At 39.9% G+C, this 18,291-nt stretch overlaps 1 protein-coding gene across 1 annotated transcript; it reads right to left on the reverse strand.

The window, feature by feature from the left end:
* Positions 1 to 1,147: 1,147 nt before the first annotated feature.
* On the reverse strand, positions 1,148 to 18,285 carry NFS1 (NFS1 cysteine desulfurase). The gene is made up of 13 exons (XM_015408232.1): positions 18,126 to 18,285; positions 16,594 to 16,661; positions 16,048 to 16,164; positions 15,808 to 15,891; positions 14,520 to 14,672; positions 13,515 to 13,608; positions 11,065 to 11,199; positions 4,736 to 4,893; positions 3,788 to 3,893; positions 3,325 to 3,406; positions 2,547 to 2,630; positions 2,194 to 2,283; positions 1,148 to 1,630 (listed from the first exon to the last, which is right to left on the reverse strand). The coding sequence occupies exons 1-13, from the start codon at positions 18,217 to 18,219 to the stop codon at positions 1,567 to 1,569; spliced, it is 1,329 nt and encodes a 442-aa protein (XP_015263718.1). The 5' UTR covers positions 18,220 to 18,285; the 3' UTR covers positions 1,148 to 1,566.
* Positions 18,286 to 18,291: the final 6 nt, after the last annotated feature.

Below are 18,291 nucleotides of genomic sequence, written 5' to 3' on the forward strand. Positions count from 1 at the left end.
CAGAAATGCTTGCATTCTCAACATAAATGCCTCTTCCACTAAACAACATATGCTGTCCTACTGAAAATGTGCAACACTGAACTTTTCCATTTTCTCTTGAAAGTACAGGAAAGGGTGAAAAAAAATCAGTAATAGCACATTGTGCTGCACCTTCTGAATTCTGGGGACCAGGAAGAAATGCTTTGGAATAACAAAATAAAAGAAAAATTTGGGATGGGGGAAGGAAAAGGTGAAATTGTTAAAACAAATTGTGTTTTAGAAGGAAGAAAGAAGTGATCTGGATGGATTCGTACTAGTATTCCAGAGCTAGTTAGCCTAAACTGACTACTATCATTACCACATAGCAAACATCACTACTAAAAATAAGATATGGGATTTCTCTGAAGGTGTAAGACTGACCGCTATGGAAGGATTACTTCTGAACATACATATTCAAACCCGAGACACAACATGAAAGCTTCCGGTACGGCACAGTGAGCGAGCGGGCATTCTTCGGAACTCCCGAATTGCCTGCTCCCCTCTTTGCTCCTTTGATGCTTTCCCGGCTCACCAGGGACATCGCCCAACCTCCCGGAGGGAGGTGGGTTGCAGGAGGCTTCACTCGGTCACCTCCCGCACCTGGCAAGTGTGGGGGTGAGCCGTTTTTTGCCTCGAAGCAGGAGCGACTGAGGGAAAGAAACATGGCTCCCATGTTTTTCTTTATCTGTGACCAGCCGTTTTAAAGACTGTTTCGTTTATGGGTTTTTTTCCCCCTTTGATTCGTCTTGCAACAAAAGAAACTTGTGAGTACGCAATTGCTCTCTCTACAATCTGTGATGACCTTCATTAAATGACTCCCACAAGATTAGCTCAAACTTTTGAAACGTATAAGCGGCCATGGAAAGGAACGGAGCAAGTGATAAGGAAATGGCGTTAATTGGGGGAAAGGAAGAAGACTCAGCAGGAGAAACAATATTAATTAACTTGGAAAACAGTGAACTTGGATATATAACCTTGGACCAATTCAAAGAAATTCTATCTAACGAGGTGAAAATATTATTAAGAACCTTCTAAATAAAGACCTAGAATTGGAAAGCAAACAGAAACCAGAGCTGGAAGAGAAGGAGGAGCCCCCACAATGTCAGCGTTAATGTAATCTTTGGTTGGGTATTTGTTTGTTGGTTTATCTATGTTTGTTTTGTCTTTAAAACTCAATAAAGAAATTATTTTTTAAAAAATACAATATATTCAAACCCAAGTTTCTGTCATAATAGGACAGATCTCAGATAGAAAGAAATAGTGAAAATGCAGAGCTGAAGCAGACAAACCAGCTCCCGAATATTTATTATACTAAGCTTTATCAGCCTCAGTCTCAAAATATAAGTATTATATTCATGTATATCTGCTTGTGTACAAGTATAATATATATCTGACAAAACTTCATCATAGCTTTAGTTTCCAAGCTCTGTATTTAGACTGTATATTTTAAACCATGAGAAAGTGCCACATAATTTTACTCAGGAATGTACATAAAGTATCTGTTTAATACATATTCATGGAGTCCAAAATTACAAGTGGTCTGCTTGCTTAATGTTGTGTCCATTTAATGTTCTTCAAGTCAATTCCATCCTGTACCATTTCCCACAGTGGGCTGTAAAATAAGACATGAAATCTATTGTCAGTACCTTAGAAATGCAAATAATATTTAACAAAACATTTTTATTTATTTAATTAATTATTTAATTGGATTTTTACCCCGCCCTCCCACCGAGGAGGGAAACTGTTGTACAAGGAAGCTTTTATTTATTTAACCTGGGTTTCCCAGATCCTAGTTCAGCACTATTACCAGTACAGTAAGCTGCCTCTTTTCCAAGCTGTGCAGTATGCATTCACCCCTAACACAGCGCCCCAACTAAGTGATTTATTGCTACAAATCCTAGTCTCTCAGTGAAATTAAACAGAGGTCCAATGGGACCTTAAAAGACAAAAATAACATTATTCTGGAATAAGCTTTTCATGTGACAGCTCACTTCAACTCTGGCTCACAAAAACTTATGCTGGGGAAAAAACTGTTAGTCTGTTACACCAAAATCATACAGGAGCCCAGTGACATCTTAAAAGAAGTATGAAAATAACTAGATTTATTTAACAAGCCTTCTTTTCTAGACTCTTTATTTAAGAGGAACCTTTTCTTTTTAAAATTTTTTACTTTACCTCATCTCCCTTAATCTCTTGACCTGCTGTATGCATTTCTTTACTGTATAATCTAGTTCTTCTTCAGTAGTAAAACGACCAATACCAAACCTAAAACAAAGCAAAGATATTTATCAAGTGCAATAGAGTACACAGAAGAGCTTGAAAGTGTAATCTACTACCCTGTTTCCCTGAAAATAAGACCTACCCAAAAAATAAGCCCTAGCAGGATTTCTATGCATTTGTGGTATAAGCCCTAGTGTGTCTTCTTGAGAAAAAATAAATATAAGACAGTATCTTATTTTCGGGGAAACACGGTACCAGTATTGCTGAAAGAACCAAGTGTAAATGTTCACAAGAATTATGCATCTTGCCTTATGGATGAGTGAGCCAAGTCTTCATCAGTTCCAATTGCACGCAATACATATGATGGTTCCAAAGATGCAGATGTGCAAGCACTAATGAGAGATGAGGGGAAAAGCATTTGACACTATTCATCTTTATGTCAACTATGGACAAAAAAGCAGACTGCATTACATTAGTAAGCTATTAATATATTCCTTCCACACCTGTATCCTCATTTCATTCCTTGTTTTTTGTAGTGCTACCTTTGAAATGCCTTCCATTAATTTTGCAAAAACTTGTTCCGTCTTGCAAATCCTCTTCTATTTTGTTGGGATGTAGTTCTGAGCTTATGCAGTCAGTAAAGCAGCAGACAGAACCAATGTTAGGAAAAGAAAAGTGGGAGGAAAAAAATAAGACAATACAAAAATGGGCACAAATATCATGTGTGTGTGTGAGAGAGAGAGAGAGACAGACAGAAAGGATGTGATTTGTAAGAATTAGCTACCTGGTGAATTCAGCCCTCAACAATAAAGCCTGATTTTTAAATTATAGTTTGTTACATGTCAAAAAAGGCATTTTAAAAAGTCAAAAATATTAATGAAAAACCTATCTGAGACTGAAGTAAGTAAATTCAGGTTAGAATCCAAAGAGACAATTCTTGATTAGATTAATCATAGACTCAAGGCCAGTGATGTTTTAATTTTGCATAATCTGCATTTATTCTGTCTTCAAGAAGCCCAGAGTGGCTTATACAAGGTTTTTCTGTCAATCCCTTTTCCTCCTGCCCCCCCACAAAGAAAAAGTTACCTTCCAGATGAGAGAGCCACTTCTTTAAGAGCCATCAAAAGGCTTTCCCCTTCCACATAAGCAAAGGATAAATTGATGCAACCTGCAGAGTTAATAAGAGTCAGCTTAATCAAAGACACAGTTGTACGTCCACACAATGCAATCTTTGTAGGAAAATGGTATCACTTGGTAAAATAGTCTTAAATCATTTTTCAGTAACCAGAACCATTTTTTTACAACACCTACAGAAGCTTTACTTAAAGCCCTGACTTTGATAGCCTGGGCTACCCCAATCTCTTCCCTGCTTAATATTTGGATGGGAGATCACCTTCAATTCTAAGACAACTCTTATTGTACTGATTTATTTTTAGGCCAGTTTTGGAAGTTTGAGGCTACAAAAGATTACTTTAAAAAAGGAAGATTACTGAACAGCTCAAATTAAACCAATACCGTAGACAAGAGAAACTCGACATTCTGTCCATACCTGGATAACGATCCACTGGATCTCCATTCATTACCACATCAGGAATTTCTGCCATTATTTTTGTAACTAGTCTCTCAGCTAACAAGCTAATTCGCTTATGGTCATACTGGGAAAGGAATAAGAAAATAAACAAGATGATTTTTAGCAAGCAGATGAACCTTGATAAACTTATTCAAAACACCATATTACTCATATCCAGTCAGTTTCCCAGGAAGGCCACGCAGCAGTAACATATTTAAGATTTGTGAACATCATTATTTGCCAAGAAATTTATCAATAAGAATTACTAGGTAAATTTTCATAGTACAAGTCAATGCCATGTTAAAACAAGTATTTCTATTCTAAAGCTGACCTGAGAAAAAACATTTGAAAACCATGTTTTGCTATACTATGATTAAGCAGTTTATAACAGAGCAGTCCTATAACAGGCTTCCTCCAGATCCACTAGCGATTCCTATACTTAAGCAGAAACTGGATATGGCTTCCAATCTCTGGTGTATTAGCAGAAAGACAGTGTTGCAGCAGCGAGCCACAGAAACCAGGGAAAGTTTTGATTCCCAAGAACTATAAATGATACAAGCTAGAGGCCAGAAAGGAACTCTAAGCACATGAATATAGCACTACTAATTAAATAAGTTGCTACTTCAAACTTCTCTTAAAATGGTTTTGCCAAGAAAACCCATGTTTTGTTCCTCTGTTCAAGCAATCTTTGTAGATTATTTGAAAATTAAGAAACAGAATAACTCTGCAGTCTGCTAACACAACCTGGATAATAACCCACCATCATATTAAACTCTAATCCCTACAGGTATAGTACTCTCTTCCAGACTTGCTGCTATGAGAGTTCATTAGTAGCGTTAGCGTATGATGGATAAAGAACACGATAAAATAAAAGATGACCTTCAGATCTGGGAAAGTTACACAAATAAATCAAAGTGCACCTTTTACCTCCATCTCTTGTTGTGCCAGTTCACAAGCTGCTCCAAAGCCCACTACAAGAGGAGTTGGCACAGTTCCAGAACGCAATCCTCGCTCCTGACCTCCCCCACTCTGTAGGGGTTCCACTCTCACCCTTGGCCGACGCCGAATATAAATTGCACCAACCCCTTTTGGGGAAAAAACAATAGTTCTTGCTCAGTTCAAATATGGAAGGAGTATTGTTTATATGTATTGCTGTAACCTGCCCTGAGCATGTTGTGCGGGGGAGGGAAGGCTAGAAGTCAAATAAGTAAATATTTCAGTTTTCAGTAAAAAAAATTCTCCTATAGGATTTTTTTTAACCAAGATCCTTAGTTATGAGAAGAAAAATCACAAATGCCATTTTAAACGTTAAAACTTCCAATTTACAATTACAATACCAGCAATGGTCTCCCAGAGACTGAATTTTTCCCTCATCTCTTCTTTAAAATTGATAAATAGGGCTACAGTGCTTGACAGCTATTCCTTATATGCTGGAATGAAACAGTAAACTAAAATATTACTTGCTCCAGAACAGAGGAAGGTTCTGGGAGATATATTCTCTTCAACATTATTTCACTCAAGAAAATCAAAAATAACTGTCTGGCACTCTGGCGCTAAACATAATTGCACCAGTCCATAAAGCTATGCACCTGGCTATATCCATAGTAGATCAGTGGCTTAAACATGCCTCACTCTGTGCTGGGCTATGGCTCTGGTGCCCTTTTCAGTAGTTTTTCCAAAAGCTGCTATGTAGTGTAAAGCTATGTGGTTAGGCATAAATCATGAATATATCTAATTCTCAACATGGCCCTTTCTATGAATATTTACAAATCTGGAGCCATGAACAGACTACACAGTTCTTTCTACAAACCTGAGAAAACCCCAGGTTTACAGAAAAATCTGAGATATAAAAACAAAACCAACAAAAAAAACATTGGGGGTTAAATCCCCCCATAACAGAATGTCTGTACACTTTAAGAAAAGAGATCTGTGGTTATTGTGGGAGTTGCTAGGTGTGATGGACTGCACTTTTTAAACGCTTAGAAGTGTTGTACAAACTGCTGGAGGACTGTGAAGGGTTAATTCTTCACAGAAACAGAGAGCCTTGAGTGACAGCCTGCTCCAAGCAAAGAGGGAACTAGATAAGCATGTGGAGCAGAAGTCCATCAGTGGCTATTAGCCACAAGGTATAGATAGGGACTTTGGGGGAAGTGATGCTCTGTATTCTTGGTGCTTGGGAGGGTCAATAGTGGGAGGGCTCCTTGTGTCTGGACCTCCCACTGCTGGACCTCCTGATGGCACCTGGTATTTTTGGCCACTGCGTGACAGTGTTGGACTGGATGGGCCATTGGCCTGATCCAACATTGGCTTCTCTTATGTTCTTCATACTCCTTGGCCCCCTCTAGGCCACCCACTTGCCAGCTCATAAGAACATAAGAGCCGCCAATGTTGGATCAGGCCAAAGGCCCATCCAGTCCAACACTCTGTATCACACAGTGGCCAGAAATACCAGTGCCATCAGGAGGTCCACCAGTGGGGCCAGGACATTAGAAGCCCTCCCACTGTTGACCCCCCCCAAGCACCAAGAAGACAGAGCATCACTTGCCCCAGAGCCCCTATCTATACCTTGTGGCTAATAGCTACTGATGGACCTCTGCTCCATATACTTATCTAATTCCCTTTTGAAGCCATCCATGCTTGTAGCTGCCACCACTTCCTGTGGCAGTGAATCCCATGTGTTAATCACTCTTTGGGTGAAGAAGTACTTCCTTTTATCCATTCTAACCCGACCGCTCAGCAATTTCATTGAGTGCCCACGAGTTCTTGTATTGTGAGAAAGGGAGAAAAGTACCTCTTTCTCTACCTGCTCTATCCCATGCATAATCTTATAAACCTCAATCATGTCACCCCTCAGTCGTCGTTTCTCCAAGCTAAAGAGCCCTAAGCGCTTTAACCTTTCCTCATAGGTAACGTGTTCCAGCCCTTTTATCATTCAAGTTGCCCTTTTCTGCACTTTTTCCAAAGCTATAATATCCTTTTTAAGGTGTGGTGACCAAAACTGCACACAGTATTCCAAATGAGGTCGCACCATTGATTTATATAGGGGCATTATGATATTGGATGATCTGTTTTCAATACCCTTCCTAATAATCCCCAGCATAGCATTGGCCTTTTTTATTGCAGTCACACACTGTCCCGACATTTTCAGTGAGTTATCTACTACAACTCCAAGATCTCTGTCTTGATCAGTCTCTGCCAGTTCAGACCCCATCAATGTGTATTTATATTTAGGATTTTTGGCTCCAATGTGCATCACCTTGCACTTGGCCACATTGAACCCCATTGAGCTCATCTGCCTGCCTGAAAAAAACTGCTGCCTTCACCTGCCTGCCTCACATGGGGGAAGGCACCTCCTGCACCCACCCTCTCTCTCTTGCCTGCAGCGCCTCCGATTGCCTGGCTCACGCAATGGCAGCTTCCACTTCCACTACTCCATGCTCTTGACCAGGCTAAGCCAAGTGCAGCCCTCCATTGGCTGCCTTCATTTGAGGAAGATGGATAATGCCCCATCTGGAGGTCTGCATCCTATGTTTGAGGTTCCCCCAGGGCTGCCCTGCAAGGAGACAATCAGCTTGTTGTTGGCTAGCCTCATATCAGTAAGTCCGTGGTCAGCGGGACAGGACTACACTCTCTGTGCTTGTGCAGATAATTATTCTCCATTTTAGGTATTATTATACCCCCCCCTTAAAGTTTGGGATTTTTCTACAAACTTGGATCTCCCTCAAGGTTTATAGAAAGATCTATCTTCTGCATACATGGCCTCAATCTTTGGATCTACCAATCCACATCTACGGTCATATTGAGAATTAGATATAACAAATGGGGGGCCTGCAAGGACTTATGAGACAGGGGCATTTCAGTCCACACACACACTATTTCCACTTTCCCTTCCCTGAAAGCCCCTGTAGCCTCTTCCCTTTCTCCTGCTTCCTTCTCTCCTTCCCATTTATCAACCAACTTACATTTATCTGCCCCCTCTTCAGCTTTCCTTCCCCCTGGCAGCCTCTACTCAGGAACATTATGACCCACTTGTGCAGTGCCAGCCACCAGGCCAGGTCCAGTTGTGTGGTGAAGAACCCACTAGGACTTACATGGGGCACCTTATGTTCCCCTGTAACCCCTTTCCCAAACTATTTATTCTTTCCCTTTTCCTGGCAACCCCAATACCCTTAACTTTCCCTGCAACCTTCTCTCCTTCCCATGCAAGCAATCTACCTTTTATCTGCATTCCACCTTCAGCTATATTTGTTACGTATTTGCTTAAATTATACAGTTTTTTGCCACAGTGGGAACCTAAAGTAGCTTACTTCCTTCTTCTCTCCTCCATTTTATCTTCAATGAAAACCCTGTAGGGTAAGTTAGGCTGCAAATGTGTAATTGGCCCCAAATGAACCAGTGAGCTTCCATGGCATAGTGGCAATTCGAACCTGGGGCTTCCAGATCCTATTCTGAAAATCTAAAGACTACTAAAGAGGCAGTGATTAACACCCTTTTTGAAAAATCCCTCCCCAGCCTCTATTATATTGGAGAATTTGTGGCCAGTCTTCAATCTTCCAATCTTGGGAAAGGTGCTTAAGGCAAGGTGGTTGCTTCTCCACTCCAGAGGCTCTTGGAAGACACTGATTTTCTGAACCCATTTTAATTTGGCTTCAGGACGGGGTGTGGGACAGACACTGCTTTGGTCTCCTTGGCTGATGACCTCTACTGAGAACTAGACAAGGGAAATGTGACTCTGCTAGTTCTGCTGGATCTCTCAGCGGCCTTCAGTACTATCCACCATAGAATCCTACTGAGCCACAGCACTGGGACTGGAGGGCACCATGTTACAGTGATTCAAGTCCTATGGGGGGGCAATCTCAGAGAGTGATGCTGAGAGATTCCTGCTCTCCCCAGTGGCAGTTCACCTGTGGGATTCCACAAAGTTTGATCTTATCCCCCATGCTATTTAATAACTACATGAAGCCACTAGGAGAGGTCATCAGGAGGTCTGGGCTGCAATGTCACCAATATGTAGGAGACACCCAGCTCTAACTTTCTTTTCCATCTAATTCCAAGGATGCTGTTGATGTTCTGAACCATTGCTTGGAGTCAATAATGGGCTGGATGAGGGTGAACCACCTGAAACTTAAAACTGACAAGACAGAAGTTCTCTGGGTTAGCAGAAAGCCAGATCTCCCCTGTCTTGGATGGGGTTATACTCCCTTTGAAAAGCCAGGTTCACAACTTGGGAGTGCTACTCAACACAGAAGTTACCTTGGAAAACCAGGCAGCTGCAGTGATTCAGAGTAGTTTTGCCCAGCTTCGGATGGTGCATTAACTGTGTCCATTCCTGCTTCAGTCAGGTCTAGGGGTGTGCAAAAAAAAAAAAGTATTTCTCGGGTTCTGGTATATTGAACCCAAAAAATAACTGTATTTCCTGATATTCCAGAATCTCAATACCAGAATGGTATTTAGATTTGGTAAATAGTCAGGATTCCCGAATTTTTTCAGCTCCATTATACCCTATGGGGACCATTATGGTCAATTCTCCCCATAGGATATAAAGGAGAATTGATCTGGGGGTATCTGGGGCTTGGGGGGGCTGTTTTTGAGGTAGAGGTAGGTGCCTCTCCTCAACACCCCCCCCCTTTCAAAATGTTTGGCCCAAGGGGTCCAATTCTATGGGCCCCCAAAGAAGGTACCCCCATCCTCCATTGAAACCAATGGAGGGAAAAGGTGCTTAAAGGGATCACAGTCCCTTTAAATGCTTTCCCCAAGCCATGCAAGCGGCGTGACTCTGAAGGCATTTAAACGGACTGCAATCCAAGCCCTTTAACTTTGGCTATCTGACAGTCCTGAAAAATATTTTTGGGGACCGGCCATTTCAGATAGCTGAAAAATGGCCAAATCTCTATCCAGCTGAAAAAGTATCCAGAAAATACTGACATTTTTCTGATTTTTTTCGGCTTGGATTTAGGTGAACACACACCCCAAGTCAGTTCTAGTCATAGTGATCCATGCCTTCGCTACATCTAAACTGGATGACTGCAATGACCTGTACTTGTGGCTACTCTTGAAGAATGTTCATAGGCTGCAGCAAGCACAGAATGCTGCAGCTAGACTGCTGGTTGGGGCTAGCTATCAGGACCATGTGACCCTGATATTACAGCAATTACCCTGGCTACTGATCCACTCCTAAGCCCAGTTCAAGGTGCTGTTTTTGACCTTTAAAGCCCTACATGGCTTGGCACCACAGTATCTGAAGGACCATCTTCTCCCATATGCTCCTGCCCAGGAATTAAGATCACAGGGAGATGCCCCCCCAACTGTTCTCATCAATCAAAAGCTCATTTGGTGGGTATACAAAAAAGAGGATTTTCAGTGGCAGCCCCACAATTAGGGAAGACCCTCCCCAGGGTGGTGCACTTAGCCCCCCTCACTTTTGATCTTTAGGACAAAGCTGAATATAGTTTTATTTAGGACAGCATTTGGTTAAGTTTATTAGCAGTCCTGAGTTGTGTTTTTAAATGTTGGCTTTTATGTTTTTAACATATCTTAATTTATACACTTTATTTATGTTGTAAGTTGCCTTGAGCTCCATAAAGAAGAAAGATGGCTAATAAATGTTTTAAATAAATAAATAAACCACACTGGCTTTCATGGGGTGGCTGCTGTTGCACAGTAGCACGCAATCAGTCCTTGATGAATCATGCAAAGCGTATGGTAGCGAGTCACTTGGGGTTGCTGCCAGGCTAGCCCTGCTGAATCCTCCCCCAGGGGCCCAAAGAGCCCTGGAAAGGGCCCTGGGCCCTCCCCTTGCCTTTTACTGACAGACACCAAGGCTTGCATGACGGCAATACTCTTGCAGTTGCCTAGCAATGCCCACTGATGGCATTTGCTACTTAAAGCTACAGCTGCTGTTTCTATTATTTCTGGGGGACATAAACCCCCATATATATGTACGGCATTTTTCAGGTTTGTGAAAGATCTAACTGCTTATGGCTTCAATCTCTGGATTTAAGTATCCATGGATATGGCCATATTGGGAATTAGATATATTGATGATGATAAGCCACGAGAAACATCATGGTCCAAATGTTCCTTCAAAACTGTTTTGGGATATTAATATTCAAAAAGAACAGAATTGTCAGAGGAAAATAGTTATTGACCTGGTTATCCATTTGTCCAAGCGGTATTTGAAAAGCTAAGAAAATTCATTTAGCGACATTCAACCACTAAAGAGAACTTAAAGTCATCCAGTAAGAAAACTCCAGTACCTTTGGGACCATAGATCTTATGACCACTGATGCTCATTAAGTCAATTTTCATATCATTGACATTCAGAGGAATTTTTCCAACTGCCTGAGCAGCATCTGTATGAAAGAAAATTTTACGGGAATTGCAGATCTGACCTGTAATAAAAATACAGGAAGGGTTATAATAGAGCATTATTTATATAATTTATATAACGTTAAATTTATAAAGATTTTAAACATAGAAAATATGATCCTAAAGATAAAGTGGCTCCACAATTGGTTTCAAGAACCATATTGGAACAGACAAAAAAATCTATTTGTTGGTTAAACTCTTAATAATTTGAAGTCACAGGACCTACTTTTAAGTAGATAAGAAGATTGCTGTGTCCGGTTGCTAAGATCACTAGATGAGCCTATTGCATGCTGAATGGCAATTTGGTTCCATGTTGTTCTGGGACATAAAACTATAAGAAGTGCTACATAATTGCTATATACTGACTGACTGGTATCATTCAGTCTGTTGCAATTATGCACTAGTCTTATCATGCAGGAATTATGTAGTTGCTGATATAGCTGCAGGTACTGCTTTGGAGTTGTCTTAACCTGTACAAGCTGGGCAGTAAAAAAAGGACGCCTGAAAAGGCCTTCTGGTCCAGGATGACAATGAGTGGAGTTATTATAGAAAATATTATTTAGAGACAATTGCAGTGATTACAAGAGGGATTTAAATGCCAAAGCTGCAACTAAAATAAACTAAAAGACATGAACACACTGTTTTGGGTTGGCTGCCCAACTACGGGTTGCCGTGGAGCAGAATACTGTACAGAACAAGCTTTTTCAAGATTCAAGTGTTTCCACATGAAAACTGTTCACAGGAGAGGAACACTATGCTCCAATACACACTCCTAGGCTCTCGTGATGCACAGGACCCAGTTTCTTCAAGGCTTTGTCAAATTTTACTCTATTTACCATATAATGCAGTTTTTAAAAAGCCTACTGCTATTTAGCACCTCTGTATATTTAAACAGGTCTGTGCGGTAGGGTGCAAGCTTTTTGTCCAGTAAGCAAGTCAGGGGAAAACAGGAAGAGATGAAAGATACCTTATTGTAAATTGAGATTTTTACTCCTCATATGTAAAAATAGTAAAGGCACTTGTGGAGAAATGTTCTCTACAATGGCTAGAAAGTTTCTCTTCCTCCACAGGCATGCAGATCAGAACAATCCCAGGGAAGAACAGACTCTTCAAGGGGAGATTATAGATTCCCAGGAAAAAGAAGCTCTCTTCTATCTTTGCTCTTTTCCTTGGATGGGCACAAACAATGAAGGTCTATATCTTTACTTAGGGCTCCATCTAGCCCATTTGGTGAGGGAGAATGGGGTGAAGTCCCAATTCTGAGATATAAGGTATTGCTGGACTTTTAACTATTGCAGCTTCAAGGAATAGTAGCCTGTCTTAATTAAACGCCGCTTAAGATATTTATTTTATTTACAGTATTTATAGTCCATCTTTCTCATGGAAACTCAAGGCAGATTACACAGTGTAAATCAATACAATCAACAGGACGGGACATCTAATAAGCAATGTAATAGGATTAGGATTGCAGAAATCTGAAGTAATGCAGATAGTATATACTATATATAGTAGTATAGTTCACAATCCCTTTCCCTTCATTAAAGCATTTTTTTGAACCATTCTGATATAGTATAGTCCAAGTACTGTGCAGGGCCAGAGGACTACATGCTGTCACCTTTTCTTTGTATTCTTGCGCAGCCTGATGCTTGAACAGACCACAGTCTTTTTATTTTTGTTTACTAAACTTTCTTATATTTTGAATACTCTAAGCCTGATCTCTGTAAACACACCAACCTATCCAGTTTTGCTGTATAAAGTGTAGTAATGGGAACGGGCATCAGGTAAACTTGTCATCCCTTGAGTGCAACAGTTCAAAACTGATGAAGTGCAATTGATAATCCTCAAGCTAGCTTGTAGGAGTGAAATGGGAGATGTGGTAACTAGGCAGAGCCTCTAAACAGGTGTAGGGTGCTAGATGTGCAAAGCCAACCAAGGGGAGATACTCTTTGATTTATTGGTAGTAGCAGTTATGCAGGTTTTTTGGTACCCCTTGGGAGTAAGGAAAAGGAATGGTGACACCAAACAGAGACCTGGGACAGCTGCATGATTTTCCATCTTCCTGGGTACTTGAAGGAATGGGGTCTTGCAAGCCCATTCCTTCACAGCACTCATATATATATATATGATTATGATGATTATTGGGGGCAAAAGTAAGTAGAAAAGCCAGGTAAACAAAAAGCTGTTCTGCTCATAATGATCAAGTGTCTTTTACAGACATAGCAAATAAGCCAATTATTAACTTTCCAACCAGCACAATGATATAGGCCTCTTATGTCCCATCATGCTATTTGAATGATCAATCTTTTTGACTAAGAAGAGGCTACTGTGGTCTACTTACCAATATCACTAACTGGCTGCTTCACTCCTATTTCGTTATTAACAGTCATTATTGAAACCAAGCTTGTGTCTGGTTGTATTGCATTTTCTAGTTCCTAGCAGAAACCATACAAGAAAGAGAAGCAAATCTTGATGCATCAAAATGATATGTGAAAGTTTTTTTGTAAATTATATTGAGTTTTAAAAATAAATTCTTATAATTCAGTGACTACTGAACTTAGGTCTTTTTAAAAAATTGTACATTTTGTAAAATGCAATTACATGTAAAAGCAAACTGGCACTACATATTTGTTACACATCCACAAACTCTGGGCCTTTCCAAATTATAATTCCAAATCATAATCATAATTCCAAATCATAATGTTCCTCCTGCCTTCCAAATTAACTGTGTAGTTATCTCATTTGTTGTAAACATCCCCCCTTAAAGATTTGGGTGTCCCTCCAGATTTGTAGAAAGATCTCTCTTCTGTGTGCGTGGCCTCATCTGTGGCTATGATGATCTGTATCTGGGATCGTGCTGAGAATCAGATGCAATGATGATGTGCAATGAGAAACACCATTGTCCAAATCCTCCTCCAAAAATGTTTGGGATATTAATATTCAAAAAGAAGACTTGAAGAGAAGACTTAACAGAACAAAATTCTTATTGAATTTAAGCAGTACATGGATGGAAAGCTCAACTAGTTAGGATGTATGTGTTTAACTGAACTATATAGCTATGGATTAAGTCTAAAATATTCCAGGAATTACGATTGTCTAACTCCCTATGATTTACAGTGGCTGAAGAGACTCAGGTTTGTTCAGTATAAAAGATGAACACTTAAAATCAGTCAGGCATTGTCACTTCCATATGTGACAAGTATTCTAGCATTCTTACCTGTGGTAAGCAAACATATAGTAGAAGACTTTGTATTTCTCAACCATTCCATAGCTAAAGAACTAAAAACGAAAGTAAAGCAGCATTCTGCTCTTCACATAGACACATATTCAGCATCGAGTTATTTACCTTTAAATCTATAATCCCATTTTTCTTTACAGGCAAGTATGTAACATTAAAGCCCTCAGCTTCTAAGGCACGACAAGAATCTAGCACACATTTGTGCTCAGTTTGTGTGGTAATTATGTGTTTCTTTCTGGATTTATAGAATCTTGCAACACCCTTTAAAAAGAGAAATAGAGAAAAGGTTAGATCAGATACACTGAAAAAGCAATGTATTTTATGAAGATGAAGTCAGGCATACCAATCCTTAGCTACCTGGCTGCCCTAGGCAACAGAAAGTACCATTCAAATAATCTCAAGACCTTCAATAAGTGACATTTCTAGCTTTTGTGGACAAAGAGAATGTCTCAAACCAGTCTTCTGAACTGCAACTATTATACTGGCAAATAGCTATCAAGGAAAACTCCTACAATCTTTAAATCATGAAATGGGGAAAGGGGACCTATGATGTCCAAATTGTCTGTGGAAAGCATTTTGGAGACAAAAGAAAGGGCTGATATTCAAAAGACTCTGGAAGGAGACATTACCAGGTCAATGTTGGGGAATGAAGGACAGAGTATTTGATGGGATTCAAATCAAGAGACAGTTTAATGATTTTTCTGAATAGGCTACTGCAATTTTCACTCAGTCACACAAATGAAATGAACTAAAAGTGGGACTGAAAAAGGGAAGTTCATATTGCTATCACTCAGAATGACAATTCTAAAGGGCTTGAAAGGGTAAAGAAATAGTTTTAACTCATGGGGGGGGATAAGGATCCAATGATAATGTAACTCCTGCTTTGTACAGCCAAATCTAAAATGTAATTTTACAACAAACTAGGTTGCTCTAAGGCAGGCAGGCAACAGTTTAAAAACAGCAGTAACAGCTAAACCTGTTTAAACCTTAGCATGGTTTGGCATACATATATCAGTAATGAACCATCACAAAGTTATAATTAAAATGCACTGATAATGTTAAATGACAATAAAATATTGAAATCAAGGTATTTAAATCTCAACAGTGCACTACAGCTCTATCTTGCAAATGCAAAAATCAACAGCAATTTTCAAATTTAGAGAATTTTTATCAAAAATGTTTGTGGTTATAAATATTCCATTGGTTTAAACTAAACTGCACACAGCATATATATCTGTTTTGAGTCTTGGCAGAGCTTCTGTTTATACACATTTAAGGTAAAACACCAAAACAGCAACAGTATTTCTACACCCAAAAATAGGAACGGAAATGTTAGGCTCTAAATACAACAGTATTTTACAATAACATAATTAGGCATTGCAAGATACCCTTTTACCTTGATTGCTATATTGTTTGATTCTGTTGCCCCACTGGTAAAAATAATTTCTCTAGGATCTGCTTCAATTATTGATGCCACTTGCTATTAAACAGAGAGAAGAAGAAGATGTTACAACATAAGAAGCAGGAAATAATGTTCACCAGAGAATTTCCACAATGCTTTCTAAAACAAAACTGCTTAGTTGCCTTGCAGTGCCAGAATTATAATTAAAGAAAAAGAACAATCCAGAAGTCTTACTTGTCTGGCTTTTTCCATGGCAGATTCACTCTCCCAACCATATGCATGAGTTCTGGAGTGTGGATTGCCATAGTAATGTATAAGATATGGCAGCATGCTGTCCAGAACTCTGGGGTCCTAGAACACAAAACACAATTTCCCTTTATCAGAAACTCCCATCTTTAACACACATATTTAGTCTGTTCCTCCAAAAATAAACTCAAATTTTTTAAAAAGCATAGTCTTGTGACTGTCACTGGAGCTAAATCACATGCATATATACTTGGAAGTAAGTCACACTAAAATCATTATTTATTTCTGAGTAGATATGAACAGCATCAGGGTTCAAATAGTCACTAGTTTCTCCTATCACTAGATTAAACTTGTTTATCCCTAGTCCAATCTATCAGGAGATGTTGACAGAAATCCTAAACAGGTTTAATCAGAAATAAGTCTCAGTTTATTCAAATAGGGCTTATTTCTAGGAAAGTATTTTTAGGAACGCAGCCTAAATATTATTTGGTTTTAGAAGCTTCCCTCCCCCAAAAAGATGCTTAGTTCACAAACCAGAGGAGTAGTTGCTTGGACATCCAAGTATAGTGGCCGAAGCGCAGATTCATCAACGTTGCCTTTACCTGCAGTAAATAATACTATATGAGTGACAGAAACAACTCTACAAAAAAACCCACTGTTCTTTTCCTCCCAGACTCTACCATCTGTAAACTAAACGAAGCAAACAATATCCTGTAAACCAAAGATATAACAATGACAAGATATTAAGCAGAAGTACCCCAAAACATGGTGGAATCCAAACACTGTTTCATTAAGCTCACAAAATATTAGATATTTAGGCTATCCTATTTTCATTTTTCTGAGTTCTCTCATTTTCAATTGCTGTAACTGATCTCCAGACCATATGACCAACCCTGTTGATTGTACTGACTTGCACTGTGTAATCCACTTGGAGTCTCAGTGAGAAAGGTGGACTATTTATTATTATTTATTTAATTTAAAAAATGCAACACTGGACTAATCATGCAGGTATGACTATTTTATTTCAAACAGAAAGTGAGACTACTGAATTTGACAACGTTTAAAAATTATTTTTGACATTGTAGAATTAATTCTACTTGCAACACAAATCAATATCAAGCAGAAACACTTTCAAAGAATTATCTTTATTCTTCTTCATAGGCATCAGAGAAGATCTGAACACAGTTTCAGATGTAGAATATTAATTCCCTATCAAGGCTGTCAACACAGAGCTTGTACCTATAATTTTAACGACTCTCAGAGGTCCCACAGCAGCTGCAACTCGTGCTCTGGTATCCCAAATGTCCCTTTATCCACTACCATGGGACACTACAGTATCATTTCTTACAGCCTGTGGGAAAGAACGCTGGGTGGATGCACCACAGCAACCCCAGGAATGGATGGGTGGTGCATCTTGTCTCACTGCATTTCATCTTCTCCTTTGACAGTTATGAACCTTCTTCACAAGGCTGAACTAATAATTTTCCTAATCCTCCCAATTTTATGGCTCAATAAAACAATTAGTTCTATTTCACTGACTTTCTATTTAATTTTGTCACTGTCCAATATTCCTGGAATGCCGCAAAACTGCTTCAGGGCAGAAACTTGTAACAGAAAGACTCCAGAGGGAATAACTGTGTTATTCTGCTTCATAAATACAACAAGAGTTTTCTGGCATCTTAAACACGTTTATTACGGCATGCAGGCTTATGCCCCAATAAATCGATTATCCTTTAACATGTCACAAGGGCCTGCGTTGCCCCAGGAAGATAAACTGCAAGTGCCTTGAGACAAGGACTTTGTAAAGCGCCATGCACGCTAATGCCGTTACATAAACAAACATTAATGTTCCAACCTGAGAAGGGCCCTTATTTGATCTGTCTCTTACTGAGCACAACACTCCTGTGCCTTCTAATCCCGCAAAATAAAAATATCGCCTAGGCGACCCATGCTGCTCGAACTGAGAAAGGATCCGCCAACCCGCGCGACTAAAAAACATGATCTACTCGGGGGTCCAGCCATATCTGCCTTTCTGACAGGATCCAGAGGTCACTGGAGGCATTTACCTTGTTGCTGCGTAGCGGCTCCCGCAAACCGCCTCCCTTGGAAGGCGGCCAGCCCTCTCAGAGCCCGCCATGCCCCCGGCCGCGGAACCCACATCGTCCTTCCCTCCCAAGCTGTCTTTCCCGAACAAACAACGCCACAGCCACCACGCTTGACCCTTCACCCTGA

Source organism: Gekko japonicus, unplaced genomic scaffold (assembly GCF_001447785.1).
Source record: "Gekko japonicus isolate JY-2015 unplaced genomic scaffold, Gekko_japonicus_V1.1 scaffold211, whole genome shotgun sequence".
In the NCBI taxonomy this organism is placed as follows: Eukaryota; Metazoa; Chordata; class Lepidosauria; order Squamata; family Gekkonidae; genus Gekko; species Gekko japonicus.